The sequence below is a fragment of the Zeus faber genome (assembly GCF_960531495.2).
Source record: "Zeus faber genome assembly, chromosome: 1".
NCBI lineage: Eukaryota > Metazoa > Chordata > Actinopteri > Zeiformes > Zeidae > Zeus > Zeus faber.
The window spans coordinates 62,845,755-62,861,193 of NC_137193.1; the positions used below are offsets into that span (position 1 = coordinate 62,845,755).

A 15,439-nucleotide genomic window follows, 5' to 3' on the forward strand; every position below is an offset into this window, starting at 1 on the left:
CGTATAGGGTACGGTGTGTGTTGCCGTAAATATGTGGTGTGTGTGTGTCTGTTTACCGTTTTCATTTCTTATTTCCGCATAGAGTAAGTATAGTATTTTTCAGTTTTTTTCTAATCAACACTTGTGTGTTGTGTACATCTGAGTGTTTGTGTGTGTGTGTGTGTGTGTGTGTGTGTGTGTATGTGTATGTGTGTGTATGTGCTGTTGATACACATCTGGGCAGGTGTGTGTGTGTGTATGTTTAGAGGCGCTCCTTCGTCGGAACCCAGATATAAGGACCAGACTGCTCTTCAATGATCTGTTTCACCTGAGAGTACACCTCCTCTAGGGACGAGCCCTGGACTATAGCTGGTGTGAGAGAGATGGAGAGAGAGAGGGAGAGAGAGAGAGACATGTGAAAAACATCCTTGAACTCCCTAAAGGACCATTAGTCATGACAAAAGTATACAGAAGGCGTTGCGATGTGCTAGTCCGTAAGTCAGTAAGTAAAAAAGGCCTGCGCTTCTAGTTCTGGAGGTTTCATAAAGTTCAAGACTCAACTGGTCAGCTGAGACGGGGTCAAGTATTAACTGTGGACAATCAAAATAAAGTGATTCAGAAGTCTTTGTAGAACTTTCTGTCTTTCTCAAAATCATACATCCTTTGAGACTGCATTTGTGAAAGCAGTGCAAGTCAATAGAGAACAGAGAAACTGAAAATCTTTGTTCTCTACACAGCAACTACACAGGATGTTCTTTGGATGATAAAGTGATAGGGAAGTCCTCGTAAGAACTTTCTGTCTCTTTCTGACATAGTTTGTCAATGGAGAGCGGAGAGAGGAAAAATCTTTGTTCTCCACACAGCAATTATATAGAATCTTCTGGTGAACGTCGTCAAAGGTCAAATGTAGTCAAATATTCTAAAAATCATCCAAACTGGATTTTCGACCTACCGGTGAAGTACTCGGTGAACTCGTGCTCCAGTTTGACGGCTCGGTCGTAGATCTTCCTCCCTTGCTCCTCGGTCAGACGCTTGTTCATCTCTCTGGAGGGACATGAAGCAGAGTGGGCATCTTTCACAGTTTTTAAATACTATTTGTCTGTGAAACTCTTTTTTTTTGGTAATTTTATCTTTTCACTGGGTACGTTATATGTTTGTAATGTTGGATTTAAAAATTATTTTTTTGCCAACGTGACTTACAAAATGTTGTTTACGCTGTGCGGTCTGATGAAGACAGCAATGGGGTGCAAGCTGGCCATCTGTAGGCGCTTAATAGCATTTCCTGATACGTCCAATATGCAGTGTTTACCCTGCGAGACAGAGAAGGACAGAAATTAACAGGGAGCGAGAGGAAGAAGCAGGAAGAAATTAATTTGACTTCATTAAACGTTCTTCTAAAACATGGTTTTTCCCTGCAGTCACATTAATTGTATTCACATATGAAACACACACCAAAAATTGGAAATTGTTAAAATTGGAACCATTCAATAATCAGACAGCTAGTACAAAGGTATATATACAGTACATACATACACACATAAACATGCATACATATACATAGATATACAGCATACAGTATATACACATACAATATGTACATATACACATGTAAAAACACATATCCACATATCTCAGCACAATATTTAGATACAGACAGACATAGGTAAGAGTACTTTCTTTTAGCAAACAAACAGCTTCAGTGCCACATGAATAGAACACTTATTCCAGCTAAATTGTCTTGAGTGATTAAAGCATCACCTATTCCCAGTCCTAATACTTAGATAAAAAGGTAGTTAATTGAGAGGGAAGAGATTTGCTATGGTGTCTATGAATAAGTCAGAAAGAGTAAGAATTAATTCTTTAAAGGGGGGCCAAGCGTCAAGTTTCTGACGTGAGGCAAATGCTATAGAGTTAGCTTGGGATGTAGTGATGTCTACTCCCTCACTGGGAACCCCACAAATAGCAGTAATTGGGTTGGGCTCAATTGTTTTATAACAAATATATAAGAAGGTACAATCCCAAAATGTAGTCAAAGATGGGCATTCCCAAAACATTTGCCAAACTGTGTCTGGCTTCAGGTGGCGCCTAATACAAGTAGGATCAACATTGGAATAGAATTTGGACAGTTTTTTCTCTCGAGAAATGACGCTTTGAATAGTGAAGGGAGGTGGTGTAAATGGGAGTATTTCCATATGTCTTCAGTGAGCTTGATGTGAAAATCCTGCTCCAGGCTGATTTTGTTTTGTCCAATGAAGGTGTACTATTAACTTGGATAATCTTATATATTTTAGAAACATTTCCCTTGGTATATGGATCCCAGTCCAATATGGTGTCTAACATGCTCTTTGCTGCAGGGAAGGAAACGAGTAGTTGTACATTGGCGAAGCAACGGGCCTGGAGGTATAAGTGTGTTTTGGTAAATTATGGTCATGTTGGAGAATTTCAAAAGAGGCAAAAGTACCATCCCCAAATAGGTCGCTAAAAAAGGACCATTCCTAAGCCATATTTGAAATGCTGCATCGTCTGGGAGGAAGGGAAAAGATGTGTGGATTATGGCCACATACTGTATACTATTGAAATGAAAGTGTTTTCTAAATTGGCACCAAATTCAGTGAGAGCTTTCGAACACAGGATTATTGACATAGTATAGTTATAGGATAGTTTCCCTGGGTAGTGGAGAATTCAATACGGACATTGGAGTCGACTGAGATGCTTCAAGTGGAGCAGTCATTTATTAATTTTTTTTTTTAGTCAGTGTGCATTACAATAACGGATAAAACAGATAGAAGCTTACAAAATGTGCAGCGATAACATTTCAATGAGTAATTATAAATAAGGTGAATCATAAATATAATGTGTGAATTGTCCGCGTCTGGAAACGGCTCTCCGCCATCGGTGCACACGGAGAGCCATGCCTCGTTCCTCCAAATAAAACAACTAAAAACAGTGTTTTTTGTTGTTTTATTTGGAGGAACGGGACGGGGCACCGAGGAATGGGGCACCAGAAGGGTTGGGTATTAAGATTTTAACCACCACTTACTCTTAACTCTTAATTGCTTATCAAACCAGTATTTTAATGGTACTCTTAACGAGAGAGAGAGGAGAGATTTCTCTTCTGATAATAGCAAAAAATGCTTCTCAGACGAATATCTTAATCTTATTGAAACAGGTTAAATAGCCTAAATAAATAGAAAACCATTTTTCTTAATTTCTCCAGTTCTGCTTACAATACCGGTAATGTCGGAGCTTAGCGATACTACGGTCATTAATAATTTAGCTTGTTTAAAACTGGGATGCAACCCTACCCGTTCCTCTGTGCCTTATTGCCTTATTTCTTGACATGTTAAAGTAGCTTCAAAGCCAGTTTGGGCTTCTGAGTCAATTATTGGAATGTTTCTTTTGTCAAGGAAATAATTAACCTCAGGAGGTATCTACAAAGCCTCTGTTGTATAAATATTATTGTAAAATTATTTAAAATGGTTGATAATGGTTTTGGGATGTATGGAAGTCACGACAGGTGCCACACAGATCTCTGGAATAGCTCTACTAGCCCATGCTTGTTTAAGTTCGTGGGATAACAGTATACCTGCTTTGTCGCCATGTTCATAAAATGGTTGTCGATGGTTGTTGTTGATTTAAATAAAAGCTGTTCAGTATGTCTAATTGACAAGTTGTCAAATTCAATCTCCAACAGTAGCCGTTTCTCATGTAATTCAGGTTTAGGGTTAGTCGAAAAAATCGTGTCTATTTCTGTTATGTGAGTAGACAGTTCTGAAAGACGTTTTATATGTTTTCTCTTCTCAAAGATCCCTATCCTATACCCATAACTCTATTCCCTTCTATTTTGTACCCCCGCTTTGTATTATCTTTTTGAGTCTTATTTAATTTTTATTTCATTTTAATTATATTATTCTATTCACTAAGGAAGTTAGTGAGAAGTTAGTTTCAGTTATTTAGCTAGGTAGGAATTAGGTTAGCTATTATATTCGGTTTAGTAACTATTCTGCATAATTTCTGGGTGCGTTGCAAAGGCATTTCAGAAGAAGAAGAAGAAGAAGAAGAAGAAGAAGAAGAATCTTTAATTATCATACAACACACCACACTACAACACATGCACATGCACACACACACACATACATGCACATGCTTTGGATGGTGGCCGGTGAAATGAGGCCTTCCACAATGAGGCCTTTCACTGCATATATGTATGAAAGTATGTACCGTAATTTCTGGACTATAAGCTGCTACTTTTTATCCACGCTTTGAACCCCACGGCTTATCCAATGACGCGGCTTATTTATGGATTTTTCCCGCTTTCACAAGCTTAATGCTGCCAAAAAACTGAGCAAAAAATACATTATGTGACGGTGCTCAGTTTTTTGGTGGCATGAAGCTTTCATTAGACCAATGAAATTGGTCTAATGAAAGCCGTGAAATTGGTCTAATTGTTTCACCTTAACCCGAATGGGTTAAGGTGAAACAATATAACTGTTTAGTTTACTGTTTAGATTAAATTGAGCGCGCTCAAACTTCCCATCATTTACGGTAGTCATTTCGTCACCCTCATCATGGCAAAGACACAAAGAAATGCATATGATGCAGCTTTCAAGTTGAAGGCGATCGATCTGGCTGTTGGAAAAGGAAATAGAGCTGCTGCACGGGAGCTTGGCCTTAATGAGTCGATCATTAAACGTTGGAAACAGCAGCGTGAGGAACTGACTCGATGCAAAAAGACAACAAAAGCTTTCAGAGGGAAGCAAAGCAGATGGCCCGAACCAGAAAATGAGCTCTAAGACTGGGTCAACACACAGAGAGCAGACGGCCGAGGTGTTTCAACTGTGCAGGTCCGACTGAAAGCCAAAACAATCGCCACCGCAATGAAATATGAGGATTTTAGAGGTGGACCATCGTGGTGTCTGCCAGTGGGTCCTGACAGCGTGGAGCATGGTCAAAAAATCCACTATCATCAACAAGTTTTGAAAGACTGGACTGGTGCATGTTGAAGAGGGCAGCATGAGCTCAGCGGGGAATTTGCCTCCGGATGAAAGTGACGAGAGCGACAATGAAAACGATCCAACATTGGATGAAGCAATTCTGAGGCTATTCAACTCGACACCGAAGTAGATGACTTCAGTGGTTTCAGTGCGCAGGAGGAGGAAGATAGTGCCCAATGACTTTCTTAGTAGGCTACTGTTTACCGCTAATTTTTATTTTTGTTACAAGCCGTGTTTCGTTAAAGCCTGTGTGAAGTTGTTTGTTTCAATGTACCGGTAGGGACCTGCGGCCTATAGACATGTGCGGCTTATTTATGTTCAAAATAAATATTTTTGAAAAATTCAGTGGGGGCTTATAGGTGCGTGTAATAGTCCGGAAATTACGGTATATGTATTTGACGAATAAACCTCTTGAATCTTGAAAAGCTGAGTAGGAGACAATTTGTCCTCTAAGGTAGGCTTTGGTGGATTCCCAGATTGTAGTGATGACATACCCGGGGTTCAAATCGAATTCTAGTCTAGGTAAGTGTCAATTTGACCATTTATAAACTTGGCAAATTTATTACTGGACAGCAACAAGGGGTCTAGTCACCAAGTGCGCTGCGATGCTAAACTATTGGGGAAATGCATATCTAACTGAAGGGGGCTAAGGTAATAGATAACAATGCTGTAATGCTAGGGGCTGGCTACGCGTTCTGTCTGGTCCTGTGACCTGGGTGGGACCTGAGCCCGACGGGGTGTGCTTGGCGAGGGGCTCCCCATGTGGTCTCCTTTGGTGGGGGGTGGACTGCTGTCGTCGCACCGGGCTGCCTGGGTACCTGTCCTCTGGCGCTCTCGGTGCGCAGGGCTGCGGAGAGTGCCGCCGGGTGCCTTCTGTGGTCCCTGGGGGGGCCTCCTGCTGTTGTGGGTGTGGGTTGAGGTGCGGGGGTGGCTGTCAGCCTTTGCTCCCGCTGCGGGGAGCAAAGGCCTCCACCACCCCCGCTCCCGCCCGGGTCCGGGGGTGGTGGAGGACCCATCTATCTGACGTCAAGCTGGCGTCGGCAGGGGGCGTGGGGCTACCATCCCGGGTGCCCTACGCTGAGCACACTCGGCTACATAGATGGGCGCTCAGGGCTTGCAGCCGGGTGGGGTGTCTGGTCAGCTGAGGTAGGGCTGGCTTTGCTCTTGCATGGGTGGGCATGGGGCTCCCGCCGGATTATCTGCGCGGTTGGCGGTTTGGGCGGGGTGTCGGTCTGTCAGCACGGGACCTGGCTCCGGGGCCACGGCCCGTGCCTGACACGCGCGGCCTCAGTTCTGCACCTGCGGCTGCACATGGGGCAGGGTTGTATGTGTGCGCCTCAGGGGTGTGGGATCTCTTCGTGCTTCCTAGGACTGAGTTTTGCTCCTTCGGGCCAGGCTCTGGGCTTCTGGCTTCTCTGGGGGCTGGGGAGTCTTCTGTGGCTGCAGGGAAGGGTGCTCAGGGCTTTCCTGCAGCCGTGGGGTGTCTATGCTGGCTTCGGGGCCCTTTCCACTGCTTGGAGGCGCCACGACATAATACCGACCTACATAAATACACCAGACCCAACCTCAGCAACCTCCTGGTTGCATCCCTATCCTTTTCTTCCTCATTTAGTGCCATAACTATGACAGGAAGAGGCCATGTGCCCAATTGCTGTTCCACTTTTCCTGGACCTAATTAACTCTGTTTTTTCGATACATGTTGTCATCCAATGTTTATGTATTTCCATGTACATGTTGTTGTTTGTTTCTATGTAACATGGTAAAATAGTTCACCAAGAGGGGGATTGGTGGTGGTTCTGTAGAACAAAAAACTGTGCTCTTGTCATCCTGCAGGTCATGTCCACAGGAAAGAGTTATTGCAGCAGTTCTTGATGATTAAAGAATGAATAGAGTTGCATTGCAGGTCAGGAACTTGAACTCCACTTGCAGACTAACTCTGTCCTCAATGCAATAGCATCCAAATACTCTGTATGCTGTATGCCCAGCATGCTGACAGCACAGGTTTAAAAAAACAACAACAACAAAACAACAAAAAAAAAAAAACCAAAAAAAAAATAATAATACAATGCTATGATACTGGCAGTTTGTGACCAATGGAAGAGATCCGTTATCAAGCAGGAAAACATAGATTTGTGAGTATGAGCGGTGAACTGGCAAAAAGAATGAGTATTGTTTAGCTCTAGGGTTTTTATTGGATCCAGGATGAGGTGTGAACGTCATCATGTGAGTCTCATGGACCGAGCTTGGAAATCCGAGCCCCATCGAGTAGAATACTTAATCCAGGCTCTCTATGACGCTTTACCAAAACCATCCAACTTGTCTTACTGGGGGAAGGTGGAATCACCATATTGTCCTCTGTGCCTGAAGAGAGGGACCCTGGAGCACATCCTCAGCTGATTTTTGAAAGCCATAGGCGACGGGCGCTACCGCTGGCGCCATGTTCAAGTCCTGAAGGCCATAGCACACACCATCTGCAGCAGGATTAGACACTGCAAGCACCTCTCTGAGCCCTGAAATTTTAGGTGTGTGTGGAGTTCCGCCTACCACACGCCACGTGTTCAGGGACCTCTGGCACAGAGACAGACAAGACAGGGTTCTCAAAAACACACAAGTTGATTGTGGAGAGGGGGCTTGATAGAATAAGCCCTGGAGCAGATGGACACAGGTCATGACAGGGCTCTTCTCTCCTGACTGTGTGTGGGGATGGGGGTTTTAACCTTTTGCTCGTTAGACCAACCAACGAGCAACAGGTATGCAGCCAGTCTGATCCTGGGTCCCTAATTATCTAGATCCAGGTCAGGTGTGGCTGCTCAAACCACACCATCCCCACACCACAGTGTACAAGCACACGGCTGCCTTTAATTGGGTGCTGGATCTCTTTTATATTACAGCTGGAGAGCCAAATAGAGCAGGGGTGGGCAAACCTTTTGGCTTGAGGGCCACATTTTGTTTTTAAAAGTGACAATTAGTAGATGAGGTAAAAATGAGCAAGCACAAAGTGTAAAATATATGTGAAATCTATTTCCTCCTATCACATTTTTTAATTAATAAATTCATTTTTAGATAAAAAATACAACAACTCCCCATTGATGGAGTTGATGAGAACAGTGTTGCTGGTCACCCTTTTTTGCCAGCGCATAAAAATCTGGTGCCATTTTTGTTGTGGAATTTCGTAGGACAGCGCTCAGGGGTTCTTCTGTAAGCTGGGCTCTGTGGTGTGTTTTGTTTATGTTCCTCACACTGAACGTCTGTTCACACACAGAGCCAAATAACATCAGCATCTTCTGTGCAAACTGTCGGATGTTTGAAAACTTTGTCTCATTCAGTGAAGCATAAAACGTATCCAGTTTGATGGAGTTAAACTTCTCCTTTAGGACAGAGTCAGACTGGAGATCAATCAGCTGCAACTGTAATTCCTGCGGTGCTGCCTCATAATCGATTGACAGGGGACATGACACCAGCTGAAGTGATTCTCAAACTTTTCAAAATCAGAGAATCGACAGCAGAATTCTCCGTGCAAGTCATCCTGCGATTTACAGTATTTGCTCGGATGTTGGGGGGCTTCTTTCAGCAGCGCTAGCATGGGGAAATGCGCAAATGATTTGTTTGTCATTTGTTTAGAGAACAAAGTCAATTTACCTTGAAGGCTTTGATGTTTGAATACATGTCGTATACAAACGGATCTTTCCCTTGTTGCTTCCCAAAGCATTCACGTGTACCAGTACAGTATGTCCACAGAGAATGCCAAATCACAAAGCCAGTGTGCGTCTTTCAGCTCGAGAAAATCATTGGCTTTCCCCATTAACTCCCTGCTGACTCGCTTGATCGTAATTCAGTAAAAAAATATTTTGAAATCTAATCTTTGTTGTCTAGCCCAACACTCGCTGTCAATTTTGTGTCTTTTTTTGTCCGCTCATTTTGTTAAGGGTGATGCATACGTGACGATCAGGTAAAGTGATGAAGAGTGACTTGACATCAGAGAAGGCCCGGCAACGCGCCTAAACTACTGGAACTAGGTGATGCCATAATATATTAAGAGCTGTCTAATGTGATCAAGTGGATCTCTGGATAAGATCAGATCTGGATAATTTATGTTTAATTTATGTTCAGTCATTTCAAAGTGTGAAAAAAGTGTATAGAAAAACACAAAAAAAGGAAGAGGAGAAAAAGGGAGTCCTAAATCCCTGTGCAGATCTCCCTCAAATGGAGGATCACACTAACCTCCCCTAAACTAAGAAAGTAAAAGCACATGAAAGATTCTTAATGACAGGGAAACCACTAAGCTGACTAAGGCCTGCAAAACATGTCTTGTCAGACTTTTAAGGCACAAAAGGTAATCGCAGTCTGAATAGTATAAACCTTATAGCAGTAAACAGAAACAGTATCTTTAACAACAGTCATAACAACGGCAATAACAGTAAATACAAGAACACCAGGTCAAGTAGCCTAAACATGAGGTAGAAACATTAGTATTGAAATAAAACCCTTAAAAAGACTACCAAACCTATACAATTTAAATAGAACAGTCCAGCGTGAATACTAACGTAACTGTTGTACCCTCCTTTGGCATCGGAGAGCACAATTCAAGTATCAAAAGGTGGAGAAGAATATTGTCTCAAGGTGTTGCCTGAGGACAGGTGTGGGACGCTTCAATGCAGAAGTGGGGCATTGCGGACAGTGTCTAATGCGAGTGCGGAGACCCACTACAAACTGTGGAACACATTCTAACTAGCTGCCCCAAACACCGGCCCCCGAACGGCAAATGTGGTCTAATTGACCTTGATGCTAGGACGCTGGACTGGCTCGCCTAATGGAGCTGAAGGTCTAAGGACATACGCCAGAAGAAGAAGAAGATATGGTCATGTCGTTAACCTTGATCCTCTGCCTGCTCCTCCTTTCCCTGGCAAGACAGTATATTGGAACAGTCAGCATAATAATGAAGGCGCGCTCGGTCCTAGGGAGCTGTCCTGGCTTTGGTACCAGCTGTAATGATCTGTGGGACCTGTCTATCAATAGGGCATCATCTAAGTTGAATGCTTGCTGCAACAGATCTGCAAACGAAGTTGGGGGGCAACTATTGGGGCCTTCTGGTACCCCCACGATTCTAATGTTATTTCTCCTGGATCTAGACTCTAGATCTTCACATTTGTTTTGTCAGTCAAAACTCCCAGCCGTTTTACCTACCATTTCAGAGCAGGCAGTCAGGCTCCGATCCGTGTCTCCCATGGTGTTGCGCAATGTGGCTAGTTTCATGTTCATGACTGTTTTAAAGTCTTCAAACTCAGTTTTAATCGTGTGGACCTCAGTTGTAATTCAGCTCACATTTAAAGTCTTTGGTGTTGAGAGCCAGGTGAGGGCTATAGCACCGCAGTCTCCTTTCTTCAGCATTCTCACTTGAGTTTGAGGATGCAGTAGGCGAACTAGGCCTCTGTCTGGATTTGGTAGTCGGATCTTTAGTGGCCTTGTGCAGCATCATACAGCATGGATAATCGAATACCTTAATAATACTATATAACTGGGTAAACTTTGAGTACAGTGCCTTTCAATATAGTTATTTAATTTGTTTTGCAGAGCAAACCAATACACATCCTACTCCATAGCTTGCTCCACAGCGTCTCCAGGTATCATATATTTTTGTTATAGGGGACCAATTATGCAAAACTCACTTTTTCAGTGCTCGTGCACATACATTTGGATACTAACACAAATTCTGCTGTGTGTTTCTTTCTGTATGTGTGTGTCCATGTTAAGTTGACTGTCCTGCAGGCTGCAGTGCGCAATCCGCGCCGCGTTTCTCCAAACAAAGAATATTTATTTTATTTAATTTTCCGATGTTTCCGTAATTGAATGAAACAAAAAAGCCCCAAGCCCGGCCATATCCCACGGTGCTCCAAGCTCTGGCAGCTCCGGACACCACAGTGAAAGTCAGAAAAAACTTTTAAATAAGGCCTTATAGATCTAATGAGTGAAAATTCAGCAACTGGATTGCTTATTTCTCACCTCAAATTTGTACAGAAACAGATTTGAATGTACTGATAAGGTGAAATCAGTGAAAGTTTACAGAGAATTACAACGGAACCCGAGGTAAAGCTCATACGCCATTGTCCCACAGAACCCGGAACTTGTGCTCAAACCCCATTAGCTCAAAGAACTAGGGGCCTCAGGAGGGTGACTCCTCCCACTGAAACAGCCTTTTTTCAGACGCAAAGTGTATTTACTTTAACATTGACCCTTTATAGATTCATGTTTTTTGGGGTTTCTTTTGCACCAATTTAAACATGTGCACTTTGGTTATTTAATTTGTTCTTTGACAGTATTTAGAGTGAAATACATTTTGTTTCTGATATTTCTTCCACCCCTCTTGTGTCTTTATTGTTTTGGCTTTTTTGTTGTTCCCCCCTGTTTAATTAGGAGGTCTGATGAGATGGCAAAGAGGGCTTTAAAGAAAGGAAATATAGAAATGCAAATTAATATCAGTAAAGCACAGGGTTAAATTTGTAATCTAGGAAAGAAATCTATCAAATGTGGCATGAAAGGTGGGACAGAGAGGGGAAAGGGAGGCATCTATATCAAGTTCAAAAGGGTTTCCCAGTTACTAGAATAGGTAGTGGACACAGGAGAGAGGATATTGTGTTGAAAGGTTAGGGTTGGGGTATTGTGTACCAAACAACACTGAAAATAGATAAACGTCAAACAGGCTTGTGTGAGGGATGTCAGGCAGAAGAGTCAGTGGAGCATTTAGTTCTAAATTATAGGAAGTATGGGAAACAGAGCGAGATGAGGAATAATCTGAGGGAATTAGGGGTGCAGGAAATCACATTAAAAGTGCATAGGTGAGAGAGCACAGGTCAGGGCTAGCAGGGTTAGCTTTCTTCAGGGATACAGGTTGTTGTTTTTTTTTATAGGATATGATGGATAAGCAGGGATAGAGTGAGGGTGACTGACACGGATAGGGATTTTATAGAAGGACTAGGTTATAAAGTATGGAGGATAAATTGTAGTTTTGTGTGCATGTTTTTTACATTTTTTAAATTTTTATTTTTTTTGAAGGATTTCGATTGTAAGTCTAACGTCTGATCCACACTCCGGAGCAGAAGGTGGCAGTAATGCACCGATAAGCTGGATACCAACCACCGTAGAAAAAGAAGAAGAACAAGAAGAAGCAGAAGAAGATGAAGATGATGATGATGATGATAATGATGATGATGACGATTTGTGAGGTCTGTTTGGTGTTTTTAGTTGCCTTTAAGTTAAACCCTGTTCAAGTTATTTTTACCTCGTTCTTAGTTGTATCCTACTTTAGTTATTTTGTAAATGTTTTATGAACCTTGTTTTTGCAACCCATCTTAAGTTGTTTGTATTTTTTTAAATAAACACCACATTTTTGCCTCAATCTACCTGCTACTCTTGTGTTTGATCGCTCGGTCCCTCACAGTGACTTTCCATGCCTTTCTTCCACTGGCCTTGAGACGAGACCTCTTTCCCTGTCTTCTTCCTCTTCTCTTCTCTCCTCCCTCCCTCCCTCGCTTCCTCCCTACCTCTTTCGCCTCACCTTTTCAGCCACCTCTCGGACGGACTGCACGCTGGTGCCATACAGATGGTTGTTGTACTGGCCGGCCTCGATGAACTTGTGTTCCTGGATCTCGTGCTCCATGTGTTCCCTGGAGGACATGAAGTGGTAATCCCTGCTGTCCACCTCATAGTCCCTACGCGGCCGCGTCGTATCTGACCACACAGAAGCGCACACAGACATACAGAGCAAGAAAAGAAAGTGACATAGGCGTGTTTGATTTGAGTTAAAGGAATATTTAAATTGACTGTTCCTGGTTCCTAGCTTTGGGTGTTTTCCGCCCCGTCACTACATCAGGCCTTAGAGTAATGTTGTTGTTGTTGTTGGGGGTTGTTAGGGGAACGGGATTACTATACAATAAGTATTAGATTGTATAGTAAAGTGGTTTGGTGCCACTCTACAAGGAATGTTTCTACATCATGGGCTGCAGTAATGGAGGTTCCGTTGACAGATATCTGTGCGGTAGCATCGTGGTCTTCAACATGTACGTTTGCTTTTTCTACAGAGTCAATGTGTCCTGTAGGAACAGCCGTCTTGCCGAGGCCCTCGCAGAGTTGTTAAGGCTGGATTAAGCTTCTCTGTCTGCACGTAAGCAACCGAACCTCATCCATAAGTCGCGGCACTATCTGCTAAATTTTCAACATGCAATGTTTCATTTCTCTATGAAGCATAATCCAGGCTTTAGGTGGGCGAGTGTGGCTCACCCGAGTGTTCCTTGTGACTTTTTTGGTATAAGAGATCCAGGCGCTAAAGCACCACCGCTTGCCTCTGGTTTCTCCGCATGAGCTCTTGTCCTGATTAGATATGGCTTCAGGATTACCATTTCTCCGGCAATTCCAAATGCGGCATTTCCAAATGGCAGGCAAAATCTACAGCCAATGGAGTGGGGTGAGTGTAAAGCAGGGATACACTTCCAAATCCAATCTATTCCTTTAAACATTTGTCCCATCGGACTGCACCTAAATACGCCGAGAAACTGCAGCAGAGTGGTAAGTTTCTCAACAGTAAAGCGAGGTAATGAACGGTTTGAACAGAAACAACATTTTAATATGGCCTGGGGTTGGAAAATAGCGAACCTATCCTATAAGGTTAGTTTGTAGTGTTGCTGCCACTTTAAGACCCCCAGAATAACAGACTCACGTGGGACACAGGAGCCAAACTTGTCAGGAAACTCAGAGATTAGGTCGTCGTTGAGTCGATCTTTCATGGGTCCCAATATGACGACTGGCCGTGTGTAGCTCACTGGAGACACACACACAAACACATATTATTATTTAGGACCTACTTGGAAACATTCCATTTTGCATTGAGAAACGCATACAAACACGTTTTTCATTTAACTTTAAAACCGATTCAGAGTGATTAATCACACACTAATGATGTAGCTAGGTAGACGATGGTAGTGGTGATGTCACTGACCTTCCTGCTGTGTGACTGGCTGGTAGGTCAGGAGGATCTGCTCCTGGCCAGCTGATTAGACAGAGAGATATGATGGTCAGCTTATTTAAGAGGCACACTCTTCCCAATGAAACAGTACACACGCTGCGTCTGAAAAAGCATACTAGCATACTATAGGTATGCAAAGGTGTTGAGTATGTCCGAAACCAAACAGTATATATGCATAAAACACCATTTTTAATGCAAAGAAAGACTTATTGGCTGAATCTCAAATTCCCCACGACACTTTAACACAGCGCAAAGTTGTTACAATTAAGGATAGCGAGAGGTGACTGCAATTGCAAATTTGACAACTTTGGACTTGGTAGGCTGGAGAGGCCTGGGAAGTGAAATACAGCAGTGCTACATGAGTACAGGTGCACAGACACACACACACACACACACACACACACACACACACACACACACACACACACACACACACACACACACACACACACACACACACACACACACCCCTCAGTTACTGCAAAACAGACAGAAAGACACAAACAGAAACCAACCAATCTATGAAAAACAAATGTACAGAACCCACAGGGAAACAAAACCTCATATTCAATTTTAAAACCGTAAAGAATACATAAAAAAAAAAATGTAAGGACGAGAATTAAGACGGGGAATGATTGCGGGAGGGAGGAAAGGGGGTAGAGGAAGGCAGGGTCAACACTTACGGGAGCTACTCTCACTATCGCTGGTGCAAGACTGAACCAGCTCTGGAAGGACAAGACAGGGCAGGGTCAGCAGCGCACACGCACACACACACACACACACACACACACACACACACACACACACACAATATGATATGAGAGCTATGCATCATTCCAAATACACAGGAAATTTCTTAACGATGATCAAGAAATATATGAAAATATATATAAAATATAAAAATGTACTAGATATTATATAAAAACTTAAATAATCAAACATTAAATTAAATAATTAACACTTACATTTATTTCAAGACTAGGTGCGCTACCTTGACCGCTTGTCACGAAAGTGATACTGAGTTAGTGTGATTTTAGGGTTTGCATATGAATAAATTATTTAATAAAAATATATTTTTGTAAATACATAAAATTGTTGTTTTTAATAAATGTAATTAAAATCATTTATTGTTTTTTTGTGTATAAAACCTGTGACCTCCTGGGCATACCACTAGAGGGAGGGTACGTTTACCATAGTTTGAGAAAGACTCTCAGTTTTTCCCTTGCCAGGTGTGTCGTAAAAATGTTTCCAATTCCACTTTAAAAATTTAAATATGGAAACTAGCTCTTGTGTTGCAAGATCAAAATTGCAAGTCAGTAGTAATCCATCTAATTTATTAGTTCCAGCCAGAATACCAGCTTGGTGTTCATCAGAACAAGCTCAAGATTTCAGACATTCATTTAATTCTGTTGGTGTAATGCACAGAGAGTGAGTGGGGGCTTGTAACGTG

General features: G+C 42.6%; 1 protein-coding gene across 1 annotated transcript in view; it reads right to left on the reverse strand.

Annotated features, from left to right (window-relative positions):
- Positions 1 to 241: 241 nt before the first annotated feature.
- Positions 242 to 15,439, reverse strand: part of LOC307228553 (discs large homolog 1-like protein) — a gene marked incomplete at both ends in the record, with an annotated part of 127,746 nt that continues 112,548 nt past the window's right edge. Inside the window, 7 exons of the mRNA XM_079998244.1 lie at positions 242 to 348; positions 932 to 1,023; positions 1,180 to 1,289; positions 12,526 to 12,698; positions 13,684 to 13,785; positions 13,963 to 14,013; positions 14,673 to 14,714. Of these exons, the coding sequence (XP_079854370.1) occupies positions 242 to 348; positions 932 to 1,023; positions 1,180 to 1,289; positions 12,526 to 12,698; positions 13,684 to 13,785; positions 13,963 to 14,013; positions 14,673 to 14,714 (677 nt within the window). The remainder of the gene's footprint in view (positions 349 to 931; positions 1,024 to 1,179; positions 1,290 to 12,525; positions 12,699 to 13,683; positions 13,786 to 13,962; positions 14,014 to 14,672; positions 14,715 to 15,439) is intronic.